The following is a 20570-nucleotide window of genomic DNA, read 5'->3' as shown; positions in this document are numbered from 1 at the left end:
CAGAAGCAGGGGAGCACTATCCCCTTTCAGAGCAGAAAAGCAGCAGCAGAGCTGGCAGGGGATGGTACCCCAGCAGCAGAAAACAGGTCCACAAGTATCTAGGAACTCCTCTGCACGCTTGGGACTGGGGACAGCTAAGCCCAGACACCAAGCACAGTGTTTAAAAGCTGCTGAAGCAGCATGTAGGCAGTTCCAAAAAGCCCCCTATTAACCTCCAAGCCTCATTTCACTGATGAGGGGAAGGGCATCAGCGTTTAATTGCAGGAGAAGAACAAAGAGAGGCAGGACATGGGGAAGGAATCTCAACCATACACAATTCCCTACGGCTGCACCCTTCAAGTCATGAAAGGCCCAAAAGCGGGGGCTGAGGGGCTTGGTGACATCTCCTACCACACGCTTCACTGCTCCAGAGACGTGCCAAGGAGTTGCTGCTAGCCCTTTGCAAAGGGCACAACACAGCTTCTTCCTACAGCAGCCAACCTCTGGGTACCCAACATGGGAACCCCACAGGGTCTGCATGGAAACGCAGATGGGAGCAGGAGAGGCCATGGATGTGGGGCTGTATTGCAGAGCTCAAATGAGGATGCACGAAAACAGCAGCAAAAGCCAACAAGGTCCATCCTGCAAGGAAGTGCCCCAAAGATGCGTGCTGAGCTCTCTGCCAGCTGCGAGCAAGGGCTGCACAAAGCTGGCTGAGATGCACCAGGATTCTGGAAGATCAAGGGAAATGCGACCACTCTGGTACAGCCTGAAGCAGGGGAGAGGGAGCCGAGGCAAGAGAGCAGCCCCACAGCTCAGGCTCAGCACCACGAGGCGCACTGAGAGGCAGCAGCCCCAGCCAGCACACCCAGAGAGAGCCTGGTGAGCTGCGTGCCAGTGCCATGCTGGCATTGAAACTCCAGGCAGCAAGAGGAAGAAACAAAAGCAAAAGCAAGCATCTTCCCAAATCTCTCTTCCCAGCAGTGTGCACTGTCATGCAATACTTCCAAAGCCGTGGTTTATGTGGCTCAGGAGGGCAGTTTCATGCCCTAACTCCTGCATGATGGATTTTACAATTTGTTAAAGAAACTCATCAATCCTCAGCAGTCATTTTTAATGCCCAGAGCCTCCACAAACTCCTGCATTTTGCTGATCCCCCAATTTCAAATCACTTGAAACTGCTGCTACGATTACAGCTCTGCTCCTAAAGCTAAGCATTATAGCCCACTCCAGACTCCCAGCTTCGTGTGCTAGTGTAATACACAGATTAACTGTGATTTATGAACAATAACTTCTGCTTATTTGAAAGGAAACATTACTTCCCTAGACTGATTCTGACAAACTGAGAGCTCTCATTATGCAGACAGCTCTTTCCACCTACCTGTAATCTTCAGTTTAGATCATCACCAACCTGGAAGACATATCACCATAGTTTTCCACTACAAACGTGGTGTATCCCAAGCATCTGGCAGGAAGCACTGCCAAAGGCAGGACACCAGCCTGGACTGACCAGCGACACAAGCACTATTTTAACACATTAATAACAAAACTAACAACAAAACAAGAAGCTTTCAAAGAGGAGAACTGCCACTGTATAGGTGGCAGCAAGGAAGGAGGGAGCAAGACTTCAGTGAGCAGAGGACTAACTGGGAACAGGGATCATAAGATGATACAAAGATCTGTTTGTGGTGCTTGTTTACTGGTAAAGTCTAATTAGTTTTAACATTCTCTTTCCAAAAAATGAATTCATTCTCTGAATCCACTCTAAAATGTCAACTTCAACTTTTACAAGCCCACAAGCAAGAGTTCACATTTTCACATGCACTCTTCACAACACACCCACAGCTTTGAAGCTGACCACCCTGCTGTGAGACTTGGCTACTGCTGAGAATCTGGTTACGTGTATTCAGTTAACCATCACCACTTCTCTCCTGCATAGAGAAGCTGCACAAGAAGCCTCCTCCTTGCCCAGCGGCCTGCAGAATGGTGCTGTGCTGAAGTCCTGCTGCCAACATCTGAGAGACCCTCCTGCACTGTCAGACTTCACTGGCTTAAAGACACTGGAGTATTAAACTATTCCAAACAATGGGACATGAGCTCTGCTGGGCAGCACTCATATCAGTGGACCCTTCCCAGGAACAGCTCCCATCTCTTCTCACCTGATGGATGCAACATGCATCTTGGATTTACCCATCCAAAGCATGATTAGTAAAGATCGAAGGCTTTATATACTTAAACCTCTTGACTAGAATAAAAGAAGCCTCAACTCCCTCACCTTGCCTCTAAAGTAGTAACAGCAGCTCGTGAAAAGGGAAAAGTCTTGAAGGACTCGGAATCAGAAATACAGAGAGACAATCGCTCATCTTTTATCTTCCAGACTTCAAGAAGAACCCACTTCTTCAAAGAAAACCCAATAAAGCCCAGATATTTTCATCATAACAAAATAAATAATTCAGCCATGCTTTAGAGGCCTCCACCATTAGGATTGGCTATTCGATACATCTGTGGTTTAGGTGCCTCAAAGCTGATCAGAGATAACCTGATAGAAGCTTGCAATGTCAAAACCAGTTTTACTCCCAACAGGTAGGAATGGATAGTGTAAATAACTGTAAATAGCCAAAATGGTTTATGCCTGTGGAGGATTTACAGCCTTCAGAGCCACCTGGTAGGACTAAGAGTTACAGCTCTGCATTTATCCTACTGTAGCAGGCAAGGGGAGATGAACTGACATCCTCCCCACACCACCTGCTCTTCCCAAACCACCGAGGGCTCAGCTCCAGAAAGGAGAAACAGGATTCTGCCAGGAATAAGAGAACACCATACGCAGACTGGCAGGTTTCTCTGTATTGATTTATCATGGTCTTCCTAGAAACTACTCCCAAAGACACATCCCAAAAGCCCCTCAAATCTCCCTAGCCCCTGCAAACTCCCTTACAGAGCTCCTGTCGTCTTCCAGCTGCCATCTGCAGAAGGTTAAATGCCACTGCCTTTGAGGGGCAGGAGATCAGGTCTTCAGTTGAGCTTTCACCAAGGGGGATTCAACTGCAGCATCCTGTCCAGTTTTCCAGTTTGGGTAATTGCACTCTTGCCTTCCCACTATCCCCCCATTCCCAATGTCCCAGCAGCCCTACGGGGAAGTGGGTGGATTCAGGATCAGAAACAGGCAATGGTGTATCTCAAGATTCAGGCCACTGCTACCCTGCTGGCTCCAGCAACCTCTGCATGACCACCGGCAGATCACAGAGCAATCGACACGCTCCGACAGCCTGGCGGGTGCTCCATGCAAAAAGAGGCTGCTCCAGGATTGACCAGCGTCAACAGGACAGGCTGTAGAAGGGCACCAACCAAAAAGCCAAGACTTAAGGTCAAGGAGAAACTCTCCTAAGTCAGGAGAAAGGTGACCGGCAGGCCAGGCTGTCACCATTTGCCACAGCAGGTTAGTCCCAGTAACTCAAAGGTTAGTCTGGATGAGAACCCCAGAGCAATACTGTATGTCACTTGTCAAAGGCCACATGAGTGAGTTCAGCTCACGTTCAGCTTCATGATACACAATGGAGCTGCTGCCAGCTGAGAGCCTGAACCAGGAAGTGGGCACACAGGCAGATACCAGCATGGATACACTGCATGAAAGCAGAAAAACCTGCCCTCAAAGACATCCCAGAGTAAGATTTAAGTGCAGTGAAGGCAGCTACAGTCCATTTTAACACTGTCAAACACAGCAAGTTTCCAAAGGATTAAATCGCTACTTAATAAATAATCTTCATCATTTTAAAAAACGCCTCTAAGAGAAGTCCAGGAGCTAATTATACCAGTTAAATTGAGTGAAGGGAGGGTTCTTTTGGTTGGGATTTTTCCTTCTTAAGTGCAATAAAGAAAAAGCCCAAGGCTCTAAAATTAATAATCCAATAAACTTTGCTAAGTGAACATTGTAACAGATAGGCCTGGATAAGATTTTCTGTAAATGCCAGACAATTTCCCTTGATCTTTATCAGCAGAGAGGCTGCTCTAGCTTCTGTAGGAAGAAATTCAATTTGGTGCCAAATAACAACATCTGGGTGAGATTTCACTTGTCAGACCAGCAGTCCCTTCAGATGCCAGGCTAAAAATACTCACATTCATTCTGAAGGATTTCACATTTGTATTTTTTTTTTGAACATGAGTGCTTAGGATATGTTTCCATTCCAACATACTTGCACTGCTCTCGGGAGCAGGGTATTACCCATCCTCTGTGCAGGATCCCCAGCAGAAGCCGGGGTAAGGCACATGTGGGAAGCTTTCTCCCCTGCCACAGCACACCTGCAGAAGCTGTCATTGCTTTGAGCACTCCCATTCCTGCAGTCCCAAGCCCTGAAGCCACAGGGCATCTGTCCCCAGCTTTGAGCAGAGACACCATGCAGGAGCAGGACCTGCAGGAGATGCCTGGGGACCACAGCGGGCTCCAACAGCATTCCAGGACTGCTCCAGCATCCCCCAGTAACTGAATTCAGCCCCAGGCACTCCCTGCAATGGGCATCCCACACTCTCCAGCTGTGCCAGGGCAACAGCAAGTTTGCCAACCTGCAATCAGCTGTCATAGCACATACCTTGGCAGTGAGGGAGGAAGCAAACAGCACACTGGTGGGGTTTGGTTTGAGACACAGCACCTGTAGTGATGGCTTCAGATAGAAACCTGTCCCCTACCATCAGCAGGGCCAAGAAACAAGAAACCAGGCTGCTGTATGTTGAGTCCAATTTCTATAGCTGGAACAGCCTCTGGCACTACAGCCATCAAAACACTCTTGAACAAGCAGCAATCAAAATACCCACCTATTAAAAAAGTGTTCTTCTATAGACTTTGAGACTAAGCTTAAAGATAACAAGTCCAAACTACTTTATACAAGGTAATTAAAGTGAGCTCCTCAATGGTTCCAGCTAAGAATTCCTCTTCTTCAACAGATTGCAAAAGACCTTGAAAATTAGTCATAAGCTTTTTTATAAGCAGAAGTGGTCAGGAATTCTTCCACTAAACGCTTTTCATCCCTATCACCAAGAATGGCAATTCTGCATACCAAGGCTTTCCAGAGTAACACCAGCTCCCAAATCCCTGCACAGGGAAAGGGCTCTCGCTGCCAGGGTGGAAAAACAAAAGGAAGAACATCAGAGGAAGGGATTCAACTCTCCAGAAGAGGCAGAATGTTCCGAGCTAGAGCACCTGACTCTGCTATACTGTGCACAACCTGCCGTAACATAGGGTGTCATTCCTACATGCAATAAGTTCTCCTTGCAATGGTTGTGTTAAATGGTAGGGGAAGGAGACAGCACTTTGTATTCCAGCCAGGTTATTCATTTCTGAAGCTAGTTCACATTTCCAAGGCCTAGAAAACCAATCTCTCAGTAGTTTTACTCCATTCTGTTCAGAGGAATTGGAACTTAATAGTCACTGCATTGAGAAGTATAGGGAAAAAAAATACACTGTTACCTCCTCAGCAATTCATTTGATCTTACACTGAGAAAAAACAACACATTAGACTTCATCAGTCAGTTGTGGACCAGAGCAGAGCTTTGCAACGATCTCTCAGGCTTCAGCAGGCTTTGGGTCTTGCCATTAATGATGCATAAACAAAAATGAATCAATTATTCTGCAAAAATATCAGCATGAAGGAAAAAAAAGCCACTTGATTGCTCATGCCTTCTTCTTTAAACATAGGCATCAATACAGAACAACGGAGCCTCAAGAGGAAAGCACTCAACAAACAAGCAACCATTTCGCTGCCATTAACCATGGATGGAGTAAGTTTTGCTTGTGTAGAGGCCCTAAAAAAATGATTGCAGATTTAAGTGACATAAACAAGTGTGTATCCACAGGAGAATAGTATTTGTCAAAGATCAGTTTTGCTAAAAGGACAATACATCACATTAGAAGAAGAAAATGCACCACGTTATCACTAGAAAAGGAAGAGAGTTGCCACCATAGCGTGGCACCAGGTTGCCAAGCCCTCACGTACCCCCTGGTGAGCTGCAGGGACCACGCTTGTGACCAAGTCAGCCTCTCTCATGGCACAACCAACTTTGTTTTGTGGTGGATAACACCAATCAATACACACACTTCAGTCAGATGCTTACCAAGCATTACACTGGGGTGACAGCCGGATCACATTACTGCAGCCTGGTTTTGAGGCTGGCAGAATCAGACCAGATGGTGCTTGCACAGATATTGGAATGCTGGGAAAAGTGGGGGTTTCATTTATTTTTACATTTCCTCTTGAAGAGGTTTAGTCTTTAAATTTACATTTGCTGTGTCAGTGACAGGAATATTTAGGACAAGCCCAGCAGAGCAGCCATGTAATAATACACCAAACCAGGTGTATTATTTATCAGAAATAAGCATATATAATATATATACACACACGAAAAACAGAAAGCTTCCAGCCACCTGCACTTCTGATTGCAAGATGCTGAGGAAGAGCAGCAGAAGCACCTCCTCCTCCCTGGACCACCCCCAGCACCTACCTTGGAAGACAGCCGCGTTCTGGATGACAAGGAACTTGAGCTCCATGCTGGCAGACTGCAAGAACTGCTCCATGTTCAGGCGGGCTGTTGCCTGGTACTTCTCCTCCATCTTCCTGGAGCAGCACGTGGAGCCCTTGGGGATACATACTTGCAGATCAGACCCTGGAGAGAAAGAAGGGCACAAAATTTGCTGGAGGAGTTGGAATTGCGGGGAGGCAAGAGGAAACAAACTCCATACACTGGTATCACTGCAATTACTGCTTGGGCAAATCGATGACGTTTCTGGGATTTGTCCTGAGCAAGCAGCTTGGCCAAAGGAGCAGACTGATAAGGCAGAGCCAGGATTGCTGAGCAATAGCCCTCAGGAGCTTGTTCTGTACTCCTGCCAGCACGCTGCTGGCTGCAGCTCCCACACACTCCATCCACTGATGTGCTGGTGGTGAGCAAAGAGATAGAGAGCATCACCCTGCTGCTCCCGCCTGCTGCCCAGCACACTGGTAAGGAGCTGCAGGCAGCCAGAGAGATGGAGTGAGAGATGAGAAAAGGAGGCAGGATTTGAAGCTGTGGATTTACAGTGAACAGAGCAATGAGTTCAGCATGCAGGATATGCCTGGAATTGGCATAAAGACTTCAACCTAGCTTAAAACAAGTAACAACTGGGGGGGGGTTTGTGCCTGCGAGCTCCATCCTTCTGCATCCACAGCAGTGGATAGTAACAACAGGACGACACAACAATAATTTACCTTTTTTAGTTCAGACATCTCCTGAGTCCTCCCACCAATTCCACCATTCCACCCTTCCCTCACTGCAACAAACACCCTCCACCCGTTCACCAGAATGGTACAAAGCCAGAGGACAAAGGCAAGAGGAACACTGCTTGCTCTAGCATCTCAAGCTGTAACTCAAAGCACTGGTGAGTGATGCTAAGCTTTGGTTTTTAGACATTCCCAAAGCTCCTACTCCTGGAGGTACTAGACAATTTTAGGAAAAGTGCTGTTAGCTAAAAATAAATCAAATCTAGAAAAAAAAAAGAATACTCATTGTTTGGATTCAGACAACAGGAGAAGATGGGGCAGAAGAACTGGAAGTAGCAGCAACAAAAAGTCTCATTCTGGATCTACCTTCAATAGTAAACCGTGGCCCCACAAACACAAGCAAAGCAATGAGCTCCTATGAAAGCAAACAGCCCTCATCATGCAGAACACATTCAACCTGATGCTGCTGTTAGAAACTCAACCAGTAAGCAAGGACTCCATTAAATACAGCTATCCAGGGCCAGGCAGCAGCAAGGACCTCACAGTTCAGTGTTTGCCACCCAAAGTGCACTGTGCCCAGAGCAGAAGCAGCTCCCTCTTAGGCTCAGCACTGCCCAGAACCAGGATTAGGAAGCAATCCCCAAGCAAGCAACCGACAGCCCAGAAGGGTGAATGCTTCACACACCCCTCAGCCCTTGCCCTGCCTTCCCCTTTGCCTGAGAAGTATTTTTCCCCCTCAATAAAAGTAACTTTGGTAATTTATGTCTTTGCTCTGACGGGATTACTCACCCTTTCAGGATCTCCTCTTCTCCTCAAGAGTCTTTTACCACATCCACTCTCTCACTAATTACTACAAAGTGTCAAGTCACTTTTGTAAGCAGAAGAACAGGATTAATATTAACATCAGTTCAATCGTGTACCTCCTGAGGAGGAGTCATGCACACCAACACGGGAACACCAGCTGTCAGGAGCAGTGACAGCAGAAACCCTCCTGCCTCCAGCCCCATCCCTTCCCCTCGCACAGCCTGGGGGAAACAACGCGAAACGCTTCATCTGCAACATGAATATCACACATGGAAATGAGCTTTAACCAATGCAAATGTCATCACTGCAAAACACATGGCAAAGGGCGAGAAAGAGGCCCACAGCTCCATCCCGGCTGCCTCAGTTTCCCTTTCTGCAAGGCAGAATGTGCAGCACAGATTTCTCCATCAGCAAGGCCAAGCTGGATGGGGCTTGGAGCAATCTGCTCTAGTGGAAGGTGTCCCTGCTGGTGGCAGGGGTTGGAACTGGAGGAGCTTTGAGATCTCTTCCAACCCAAACCATTCTATGATTCCCTTCTCCTGTTTGGAGGAAGGAAGGGGAAGAGGGGAGCAGGCACCAAGAAGACAAGCCATATTAGCTCACGGTCCTTGAAATTGTGCTGCAATTTGTCACAGTAGGTGTCTCCGCCTGTGACAGGGGAGATGGAACTGGATGAGCTTCCAACCCAAACCAGTCTGTGATTCTATGATCAGTCCCTCTGAAAAACAGCCAGTACCACTAATCTAAAGATCGACTCTCAGTGGCTCATCAACTAACCCACTCCAGAGGAGCACAGCAACAGGTATTTCATGCATCAAAAATAAAACCACAGGGGCCATAAAACCACGTAACAGCAAGACACGGCGTTAATGAGAGCAGCAGTTCTGTAACAGCAACTTAAAGAGGTTTTTTAAAGTCAAGTCCAAGTCAATTTACACCGCAAAGAGGCTTAGCATGGTCCCTTTAACACTACAACACAGCCAGAAATCTCTTGTTAATACAAAAAACTTATTTCCTCCTACATTTATTATATTCAGGCACATTTCAAATTAAGGAAAAAAAAAAGCCTTCCATAATTAATGGAAATTCCAATACAGAAAATCTGAGAGCTGGCAATTAAGAGATCTGTGCAAGTTCAAGCCAGGGATAGGAAACAGCAAGGTCACTTCCTCACATCCCATCCTTCTTTTTAGCAATTAAGCCAATTTCTCCCCTTAAGTGGATTTTTACTTCTGTGAAGCAAAAAGACAGACATGCTGTAGCAGAGCAATCACGGGGGAGGACGAAAAGCCTGGGAATTAACTCTGACAGCTTAAAATGTTTTACAGAGATAGCCAGCTAGCACCAGTGACCAGAAACGTCACGGTAAATGCAACAGGTCAATACAGGCTCTTATAAGCTACCAGGGACAATGTCCTCCTTGGCACAGATTGCTGCTACAGAGGGCCAGGGAGCAGGGGCCTGACTGCCATCTGCCAGCTATTTTCTGTATATGGTATTCCCAGATGGTGAGCAGACCCTAACAGCTCCATCTGGAAGTCCCAATGGTAAGGAAAGGAGGTTTTGATGCCCAAGACCCCAGACCCCCAGTAGCCACCAACCCACCCTGCTGATCCCAGCCCCAGCAGACACCAGTGAAACAGGGACAGCACTATTTGACTCGCGAATCTGTTTGGAGTTTATTCATGCCATTGCTTGGAGGACCCCTCTTCTGCACTCACGCTGCAGCACTACCCAAGAGACCCAGATCCTGCACCCCAAGTGCTAGGAGATGCGCAAACCACGTGTGCTCCACAAGCATGTGGATGCAGAGACACGGACACCTGGAAACACACCACAAGCCTACGGACCAGGCACCAGCATGAATTAAACTGCCACAAGTTCTGGCTCTATAAATGCAATGCAAAATGTCCTGTGAGTCATCAAATCCTACCCCCTGCCTCCCAATCCACCCCCTCCAAGCATTTTATCTAGCACAAACACCTCCAGTGATAGCTCCAACTTGCAAGATAGCAAAGCCCATTCCGCTGCCTAATGGCCCTTACTGTTAAGCCTGGTTTTATCTCCCAACCTACATACTCCCCTTCTTCTTAAAGTTTCAAGCCATTATCCCTGGGAATGCCAGTCTCATCCCTCGCAAACAACCTTCTCCTTTGCTATAAATCATCACAAATTCATTTTTGGAAAGAAGCATCCCACGAATTACTCCAGCAGTTCGATGGAACAGCATTTGGAAGCTCACATCCCAATCTTTACAAGGCGGTACCAATGCCATGCTAAGCGCAGGACCCTGCCCGCTCAACACTCAGCTCCGATGGGGGAGAAGGTGCTGGATGTGGCCCCTTCCGTAGGCTCCTGGGTGCCAGCACCGTCAGAGCGTTGTGCCATTCATGCCATTTTGGGGAACAGCAGTGTAAATGCTCCAGCAGTTCCGCACATGCTCCTCCCTGACAGAACTAATCTCTACAGCCCTGGCAATTCCAGCAGCGCTCTGCCTCTTCCTCCTCCTTCTAACAAAGGGAATTTTGCCTGAAGACCGGGTAGCAGTGAATTTAAAGCATTAAATGTGACTTTTGTGCACAATTATTCCTAGATAGGTGGCTAGGACAGCAGAAGTGAAAATAATTTCATAGAATCATAGAATCAACTAGGTTGGAAAAGACCTTTAAGATCATGGAGTCCAACCATTACCCCAGCACTAAGGGCCAACTGATCTCCCCTCATGGCCGCCCCTGATCTCCCCTGAAGATCTCCCCTGATGGCCACCCCTCACGCCCCATAGCTGCCCCTCACTGCCACCCCTCATCTTCCCTCGTGGCCACCTCTCATGCTCCATGGCTGCCCCTCCTCTCCCCTCACAGTCTTCCTCTCTCCCCTCATGGCCACCTCTTATGGCCAGCCCTTGCCTCCCTTCATGGCTGCCCCTCATCCCACTTCACGGCCACTCCTTACCTCCCCTCATCTCCCCTCATGGCCGCCCCTCGCCTCCCCTCATCCCACCTCACGGCCACTCCTTACCTCCCCTCATGGCCACCCCTCATCCCACCTCACGGCCACTCCTCACCTCCCCTCATCTCCCCTCATGGCTGCCCCTCGCCTCCCCTCATGGCCGCCCCTCATCCCGCCTCATGGCCACTCCTCACCTCCCCTCATGGCCGCCCCTCGCCTCCCCCTCCTCAGTGGGTTAAATGTCAAATTTCAGTGGATTAAATGTCAAAACCCCCCTTGAGATCATGTGCAGGCGGTTGCGAGCTCCTTCATGAGCCTGAAGGATTGTATTTTGATTTCAAGCATCCCAAGATAGCTCCAACCCTGTCATCAGGCACTGACGGAGGAGCCATGCTTTCCACTGGAGCACACAAGCCTGCCCACCCAGATCCAATGGCAGCTTAAATCAGATTAACATTCCCCCAAATTTACCCCAGGCATTGCCAAAATAAGAACCCGTCCCTGCCTCATGTTCCATCGCTGCAGCCTCCTCCACAAGGAGCAGCAGAACCCTTCTCCTCCCGCAGTCGGGAAATGTCAGAGGGCTTCATCCCACCCTCTCAGCTCACCAGTTTGTTAATGTCACCCATAAGAAAGCTGCTGCTTTGTGCCGATTTTCTCTAATTGTTTCACAGTCAGCATCATGCTTTAAACAGATAAAATCAGTGATTCAACCTTTAAATATAGTGGGTTTCCCCCCAGCCATTTCAATAATCCTCTCTTTCTAAAATCAAAACCCTGCTTTTAAATTATGTGACTAGGAGGTCATGCATCTGTCACTGGCTTTTAATGCTCAGCATTTGTGGAGGGGGAAAGAAATGCAGCTGTTCAGAAGCCAGGTTAAGTGCTGATCTTTTTAAAACCTAATTAGAGATATATAAATTATAAACCAACCTCATTCAATAGGTGATTAAAGTTGGAACAGTATGGGTACTACATGGGATATTTATTAGGACTTAATTACCCTTTATTTTCTATTCCATCTTGAGTTTCAGAAGGCCATCTGACTCTGGATTCCTCCCTAAGCCTTGCAGCATTGCCATGCAAATATAACACTATAACACCACATCTTTTCAAAGAAGAAGTTGTGGAGAAAATAGGTTTTACAGAGTAAAAGTTTTCTCCTAACAAATCTATCAACAATACTATCACCAAAAGTACGGAGTCAATTTGTGGGCACCCACTCACCATACATGGTTGCTACAGTCGCACGCACACACCCTATAGCCATTCCAAAGGCTGGGAAGAACACTGTTCAGGATGTTGTTAAAATTAACCCCTGGGAAAAAAGATAAAATTAATGATCTTGCTATAAAACCACTGCCTGGGGAGGTTACTGAGTTTTAGGGTTCTGCTCCTGCTCTCTTAGCTATCAAGAGAGCAACTTGCCAGCCTGACATAATTAAGAACAGAAAACTCAATTATCTAGTAAACTAAGATCTTAAACCACCACGCTAAGCTAAACGGAAAGGCTGCACAGGGAGGAGAATCATTAGTCCCACTCAGGAAAAACAGAATAAAAGGGTAGAGTACAAAGGGAACCAGCTCATGAGCAAAGGTGCATCAAATCCAGCAGGAAGAGTTGAGGTGTTTAGTTTGTGTGTTGGCACACAGCAGCTGCCAAAAAGAAGAAAAGAGAGAAGAAAGCTTGACATGCTGAGGCAGCCAGTTGTAAAGCTTTACACCTCAACTCCAAAAGCAAAAGGTTCATGTCCTCTATTTTCTTTGGGTGAATCCATATTTGCTTCCATCAAAGAGAATGAACAAAAAGGTGGAAACTGCACTCTGCTGTTGGAGGAGGAAAAGAGACACGCTGGCAGGTATCTCTGCCGAGATGAATATTCCTCAGCTTTCACACAGCCCAGAGCAGACACATCCATCCCCTCTCCCCGACTCATCAAGGCAACAGCTTGCCCCTGTCCCCTCTATCCACACACACCAGCCCAATTATCTGGAGTGTCACCACAAAGAAATCCAAATGTCAAGGAGGAGAGAAAAACAGACAGGGAAAAAATTGAAATTCCAGCTACTGTTTATACATGAGGAATTATGCAGGGAAAAAGACAAAAGGAAGAAGAAAACCAAGACAGGCAGTGCAAGAAAAAGAGACTTTAGTTATTAATGAATGCAAAGTTCCCCCAGCACAGAACTGCAGGTGGCTCATGAGCTGGCATGAAGTCTCAACTCCAAAAACCTATGAAAAGCACTCTGCCATCACCCTGCCTTCGCTCCTTTCCAGCACAGGGCCTCTCATCTAGCTCGAGTCGAGCTGTTGCCATGAATTACATCCTCCCACTGCTCCCAACAGTCAGCCACAGCTGACAGTAGTTCAGTCGTGCTGCTCCCCACCTCCAAGCATGCCAAAGCATGCTCCAGAGCTACAAAAACCCAGTCCCTGGGCTTTAGGACGGGAGTAGACTGAGTTTCTGCTCACTGCCTTATGCACGCCTTCAGCTAGAATTATTCCCGGAACATTAATACTGCTCATGAAACAGCACGACACTTCCCCTCACATTTATCAGAATTGCCTTTTTCTTAATTCAAAGTATCAGCCTGGTGTGGCTGGATCTTCTACAGGGAGCACTGTGCTGATGTCCCCCAAGCCCATGCACCACTGATCCAGTAAAATGGAGCCGTGGGACATTTCTCCTGCGTGTGTCGCAACTCAGCGGTGTTTCTTCTACTTATGCCTTGAGCCACAACTGCTCATAATGCAAAACGTGGCTTCCAGAAGTCACTGTTTTCTGTCTGTGTCAAAAAAAACCCAACATGTTTTAAGTAGGTTGCTTCAACCCTTACTTTCTCTAGGGTGATATGATGTAGAAGCAAAGGTCCTCAAAGTTGATTCTGTGGTGATTTGTGGCTGGGAACTCCAAAACTTTAATTGACAGATGTATGAAAGGAAGAAAAGCAATAAATAGAAGCCTGGGAAATAGTCCTTGAGTGATGTTCCCCTATTACAGAGATTTATGCAGCTGCTACTTGGAGAAACGAGTGCTCTCAAGTGTAATTACTACACAGAGTCATGCAAGATGGGCCAGATCCAAGGTATAAGCAAGCACTCATTGCTTTAATTATGATCAAGTTTATGTACTTAGGCAAACGTAAAATCCACTTTCAATTTGATATGTGGGAACTTTATCATCATAACAAGCTGGAAGTGTTCACTTGAAACACCAGCCCTGTTACAAGATATTGATCCAGCTACCCACAGGCTCTGCAGAGAGAAGCAAAGGGCTCCTTCCTCCTCCTGAATAGCATGGGATGTAGCTGGGGCTTCCAGAGGAGCAAGAGCACAACCAAGCAACTCCAGCAACCTGAACCCAGCCAGGAAAGTAAGCTGCCACGCAAAGACACTCACTGCAATCACGGCCTGGGCCAGGATGAAGGATGCCACTGGTTCCTGGGAAGGACACACCACAGTGCAGCACAGAAGCTGCCATAGCCCTCACCACACACAGCACAGCCACTGCTCACCCCTCCATCACGTCTCCCTGTAAATATACAGGCCAAGAAAGTTACCTAGGGATCAAAACAGGCATTCACTGCCTCCCACAGAAGGAAGGGAAGGCATTTCTTTGATTACAAACAATGAACAGAATTTGTCATTTTTGTGGTGATAAGAGCAGCTCCTTCCCCTCCCTGCAACTCTCCATGCAAGCATTTAATCACAAAGTATTTCCAGTGCTCCGTACTGACAAGCAGACCAAGGCCCTGCAGAATAGAGAAAGAAGAGATGCTGCTCCTGCAGCTAGTCCAAAGGCAGCATTAAGAGTCTAACATTATATGGGAAGGGGATGCAAAGATAGGAAGGGATAGGGGAGGTACTCTCACACCAGGACTTACATCTCAACTCTCCTAGATCTCACAGTTGTTGATGACCTGAGGCATTGCTACAGTCCTACAGCCCAAAGCATTTGGGATGTGCACCAGCAGACACAGCACCTTCCAGGCCCAGCTTCTCCCCTTTCCTCTCCTGCGCTGCAGCAGATCATTGCTGAAGCAACTCTTGTGTCTCTGGCCCTGACTCCGAACACAAGAACCATAACTCAACACATGGTTATTAGCAGCAGCTACCACTGGCGATGAGCTCATTGCACCTCCCCTGCCTGTCACGTTTGCCTGCTATCGCTTCCCCTTCATACTTTGATCAGAAGCTTTCCAGGGCAGGCGTTCTCCACTGTGTATTTAACCCAGCACAACCGCCCCAGAGCTCCCCAGGCAGCTCTGTAATGCAGCCACCAGAACCTCATCCTTCCATGTACCGACAGGCACCCACCCAGGAGAACCCACACTCCCTCCCTCATTACCAAAAAGCTGCAAAAGGAGCTCTAAAAGGCAGGAATTCAAGTATTTCACTCACATTTTATAATAGGAACGAGGTATATATATACAGAAAGCAGCCTCGCAAGGTGTAGGTGATGAGGTTTGGTGCGATACCACCTGTGATGCTAATTGCACAGCGGAGTAACACCTTGCTCGGATCCACAACGGCCTCCCGCCCCGCTCGGTGCTCGCTGCCCGTTTCCAGCCTGTTTCCCGGAGCCGTGGCAGCTCCTGAGCCCGGGCTGGGGGTGAGGGTCCGGGACTGCACAGCGCGGAGACCCCAGACCGCGATTTAACGCAGCGCGGAGCCCGGCAGCCCCGAACCCCAGCTGCTGGACGGCGGGAGAGCGGTCGGGCAGCCCGCAGCCGGCTCCGCACCGTCCCGCGGCCGCGCAGAGACACCCCCCACCCTTCCGCACCCCTCCGCCGGGGCGCTGCCGCCGCTTCGCTTCGCTCCGCGCCGGGACGCGGCGCACCCCGGGGCACCGGCGGGCCCTGAGGGGAGGGCTGCAGGCCAGACACCGCGGCGCCGAGCGGTCTCACCTGGCACGGGGCTCTCGGGCACCCACTTGGCTCCGGGCTGCAGCACCTGGAAGGCGGTGCGGACCGGGCGGCAGGCGTCTTCCCCCAGCGGCTGCGCGCTCCCCGGGGCACCGAGCAGCGCGGCCAGCAGCAGCAGCTGCAGCAGCGCTCCGCCGCTCCCCGACATCCTCCCGGGCAGCGGGGCTGCTGCTCTACACCCCACCGGCAGGCATCCCGACCGGGAGCGGAGCAGAGCCCAGCCCCGCCGTGCGCCCGGAGCACCGGGACCGGCTCCGCCCCGCCCTCCCCGCCGCGCTCCCATTGGTCCCCGCTCAGCCGGCCCCGCAAGCTGATTGGTGCTCGCCCCGCCACCCGCACACTTGCCCCGCGCGCGGCAGTTTCCATCCCGCGCTGCCGGGAGCCATCAGTGAACCACCGGGACACGGGGATAATGGGACATGGGGACACTGGGACACCGGGACACTGGCACACCCAGCCGGGGCAGTGCATCCCAGCTCCGAGGCACCAGCAGGAATAGATGGCCATAAGCACAGAGTTGTGCTCAGCAGTTGTGCTCGATGTCCAAGCAGAAACCAGTGGTGTGTGGTGGTTGTTGGGTGTTGGGATAGATCCTAACATCTGTGTTGGTGACATGGACACTGGGATCGAGCACTCTCAGCAGGTTTGCCGATGACACTGAACTGTGTGTTGGTGTCGACATGCTGGAGTGGAGGGATAGGATCCAGAGGCACCTGGGCAGGCTGGAGAGGTGGGACTGTGCAAACCTCATGGAGTTCAACAAGGCCAAGTGTAAGGTTCTGCCCCTGGGTCAGGGCAATCCCAAGCACAACACAGGCTGGGGGAGACTGGATGGGGCAGCCCTGAAGAGAAGGACTTGGGGTGTTGGTTGATGAGCAGCTCCCCATGACCTGGCTTCAGTGTGTGCTGGGCTGCACCCCCAGAGCATGAGCAGCAGGTCGAGGGAGGGGATTCTCCCCCTCTGCTGCGCTCTGGGGAGACCCCCCCCCTGCAGTCCTGATCCAGCTCTGGGGCAACAGCACAAGAGGGACGTGGAGCTGCTGGAGCGAGGCCAGAGGAGGCCCCGGAGCTGCTGCGAGGGCTGGAGCAGCTCTGCTCTGGAGCCAGGCTGAGAGAGCTGGGCTGGGGCAGCTTGAGAAGAGAAGGCTCCTGAAGGGGAGACCTTAGAGCAGCTCCAGTGCCTAAAGGGGCTCCAGGAAACCTGGAGAGGGGCTTTGGACAAGGGCCTGGAGAGACAGGACAAGGGGAATGGCTTTAACCTGCCAGAGGGGAGACTGAGATGAGCTCTGAGGCAGAAGCTCTTCCCTGTGAGGGTGCTGAGGCGCTGGCACAGACTTTTCCCAGAGAAGCTGTGGCTGCCCCATCCCTGGCAGTGTTCAAGGCCAGGTTGGACACAGGGGCTTGGAGCAACCTGCTCTAGTGGAAGGTGTCCCTGCCCGTGGCAGGGGGTTGGAGCTGGATGAGCTTTAAGGTCCGTTCCAACCCAAACCAGTCTGGGATTCTATGATGATTCTATGAAAACAAACCCTGAACACCAGCCATGCACACTCAGCTGGAAGGGGCCGCGCTGCTCATTCCTCAGCTGCATAAAGCAAACCCAGCGGGGTGAGGAAAGGCTTTATTTTAAACAAAGCAAGGGCCACGTATGAAAAATTGCCAAACCTGTGTTTAGCCCGGGGTGCTCCCCTGTAGCCTGCACAATGCTGCTGCTGCAGAGAGAAACAAGGAGGGAGCAAGTATGAGCAGAAGAAAAATCTATTTAAGATTTGCAGCACAAACACAGGATCAAATTATCGCTAATGGCTCCTACCAGCTCTTTTTCACCCTGAAATTCTGAAGAGGGATGACAAATGAAAGTCCAACCTGTGTGTTTGTTCTAAGAAAATGCCTGCCAGGGGGACATTGTTAAAATATGTTATGGATATGAGACTAATAAGCCAGAATGTGCAACATGTCTCGCTGGTGAATGGATTGTGGGAGCCTGTTGCTGTCTGCAGACCGCGCTATTTATTCCCCGTTTATCGTGTCTGGTAAGCACTGCTGACAAGATTCCCATTAACCGGCCAGCAGAAAGTCCTGCTTTGCAGGAATTCACAAGAACCTGGAAATCTCATTTTGCTCCGAGGCGCAGGTGTGCCACAGTGCAAATTGTGCCTGATTTCAGCAGGGGGAAGGGTGGGCGGACGCTCCATGATGAGGATTCATCCTTTACCCATTTTCCTTTCTCCCGGTTCCTCACATGAAATACCGTCACACATCCTTCAGCTCATGTAGCTGCATCGCACTGGGTACTTAACGTATCTTTTCTGCATCTCCCTCATTGATTCAGTGACGGATTTGTTATGTTTATGCAACAGTTTGGGGTTTGGGTACAGCATTGCTTTAAGTTAGGAATCAATGTGACCAAATTGCCAAATACAAAGGCTGGTGTTTGAAGTGCTGCTTTACGCACACTATTGCAATCTGTACTGTATTTATGAGCTGAATTACAGGCATCTAAAAGGTATTCATGCATCTCCTGGGTTCATCTTCAAATCTCTGTGTGTATTTCATTTAAGTACAGGAGGCTTTTACTGTTGCAGGTAAGTACATGGATATTGTCAGGCATGCCATTAGAGCAAAGAATTACACACGGCGCCAAACAGGCGCATTCAGGGATCTGTGCTAAGACGAGGGAGCGCTTGCAGATTTCAAACCAAATTAGCAAACAACATTAGTGCTCATCACTGAATCTGGCTTCACAGTGGGATCTGTCATTATCCTGACAACGACTCCCTGTAAAAATGAAGTTTATTTATCAACCAGGAGTTATGTTGGAAGTGAGTTAAAGCTTGCGGAAACTTACAACAAAACCAAGTGGCAGCCCTTTCTTTCAGGCACTGGGTTAGGTTATACCCAGAGTCCACTGGCAGGAAAAAAGAATTCCCATTTTAACTGAGGACTTGCCCTAATGGAGCAAGTGTTTTACACTTGTTTCCCCCAGTTCTCACTCCAGCATTACTGACTTTCCTTGAGGTAATAAGCTCAAGGATGCAGCTGGGTGGAGATGGGGGGTGAATCCCATCCCATCCATGGACCAACAGTATTGTCGTGTTCTGTAGCACCCAAAGGATGCTCTCCACCCTGGTGCCTGCAGAAGTATTCCCAAGGTGACAACTGCAGACTCTCTGACCTCCATAAAGACTGCAACAACCCAAAGAAAGCCTGAAGCTATTCCCTGAGCACTGCACGTCCACATGACTTGTCCTTTTAATGGCTGAGGGTAGCAAGTGCAGGTTTGTCCCTGAGGAGAAAGCAGGCGACTTGCTCCAAGATCAGAGGCAAAGTCACTGAGCTAGTTGTCTGCCAGCAGATGTAGTAAAAGCCAAGTCGTCTCATATCCAGGATGATAATTTCCCTTGTTACAACTGCTCACACCGTAAAAAATTCACTTAATCATCTACCTGCCGCAAGCCTGTGGGTAATGAGAGGCAGGATCGTGTGTAGCTGATTTTATCAAATGCTCTTATGAAGCTCTCCACTGGGAAAACCCTGAATCAATTAAAACACCAAGGAGAGACATAGGAGAGGGATTCGGACTCCCCAGTAGATGCTCACCAGGTTATCAATACATCCCACTTACTCTGCCACTGCAAACAGGGTGGATGAGCTCCATGGGGACAAGCGGAGCCATGCCTATAGCAGAGGGAATCACAGTGGGGCTGGGGTGAAAACAAAACTGGAGCATCTGTTGACACACATGCATGTTTTCAGCACATACCTGACCGCCCGCATGGGCATGTTTGGCCTGGCTTCCTCATCCCTGTTGCAATCCCTTGTGCTGACTATGGCCCAGTTACCCCACTGGAGATCTCACGTGTCCTGCTGAAACCAAGAGCTGCAGGCAGTGATGGCTTCTCTGTGTCAAAATGACCCTTTCTGTCTTATTCTGGACCCTGCAGAAGTTACATTTTCAGGCTTTCATAAAGGTTTTGTGGAGGAGGAGAAGGGAGAAGCTCTTCACTATATAAAAGTACTCACACACGGTCTGAAAAAAGAAAAGCACATTTGCCATGGGGCACTGGGAGAAATGACGGATTGCCAGGTAGCAGACATCCCTCCCCTCTTTGCCAGGATATTGTATTCCATGTGCCATACTGGAATGCTGATAGGTCCATAAAGCATTAGCCTTTTCCTCACCCCAAAAAGCAGTGGCTGATAAATCACTAGCTCTCTGGAGTTTGTTGGGAACAGATCATACAGCAGAAGCAGCGAAGCCTTCAGAGAGATGCATCACTTAAAGACACTGCAGATGCCAATAGAGCTGTACATCAAGAATGCATAGACAAACCACTTTGCCTGTCCAAAAATGAGATACTTCACAACTGGAACTCTTTTTGCAAGTGGGTAGCAGTTTCTGTCACACTCATATCAGAAAGGCCTCCTAGACCCCTGGAAAATCTCTGCCCTACAGTCCTAGGGATCTCCTCTCTTTTTCACAGAGCATTTGTGAAGAGTCTTCCCTCCCACTATAGGACACGAAACTTGCTGAAATTACAGAGTAATTCATGGGTCAAATTCCAGCCAGATCCAAACCTTTCCAAAGCAGCTCTTAACTGTGGATAGGGCACAGCTTTTGCAGGGGCAGGTAGATATACAGCTAACCATCATCAGAGAGTCACACACTGG

The 20570-nt window shown here is 49.1% G+C and overlaps 1 protein-coding gene across 1 annotated transcript in view; it reads right to left on the bottom strand.

The window, feature by feature from the left end:
* The window catches only part of GPC3 (glypican 3), a 145091-nt gene extending 128925 nt beyond the window's left edge, over positions 1-16166 (bottom strand). Inside the window, exons 1-2 of the mRNA XM_030498225.1 lie at positions 15885-16166; positions 6469-6630 (exon numbers count right to left, since the gene is read on the bottom strand). Coding sequence (XP_030354085.1) covers positions 6469-6630; positions 15885-16050 — 328 coding nt within the window. The 5' untranslated portion in view covers positions 16051-16166. The remainder of the gene's footprint in view (positions 1-6468; positions 6631-15884) is intronic.
* Between the last annotated feature and the right edge of the window lie 4404 nt (positions 16167-20570).

Source organism: Strigops habroptila, chromosome 9 (assembly GCF_004027225.2).
Source record: "Strigops habroptila isolate Jane chromosome 9, bStrHab1.2.pri, whole genome shotgun sequence".
NCBI classification, from domain to species: domain Eukaryota; kingdom Metazoa; phylum Chordata; class Aves; order Psittaciformes; family Psittacidae; genus Strigops; species Strigops habroptila.
This window is presented reverse-complemented; position numbering and strand designations above follow the sequence as displayed.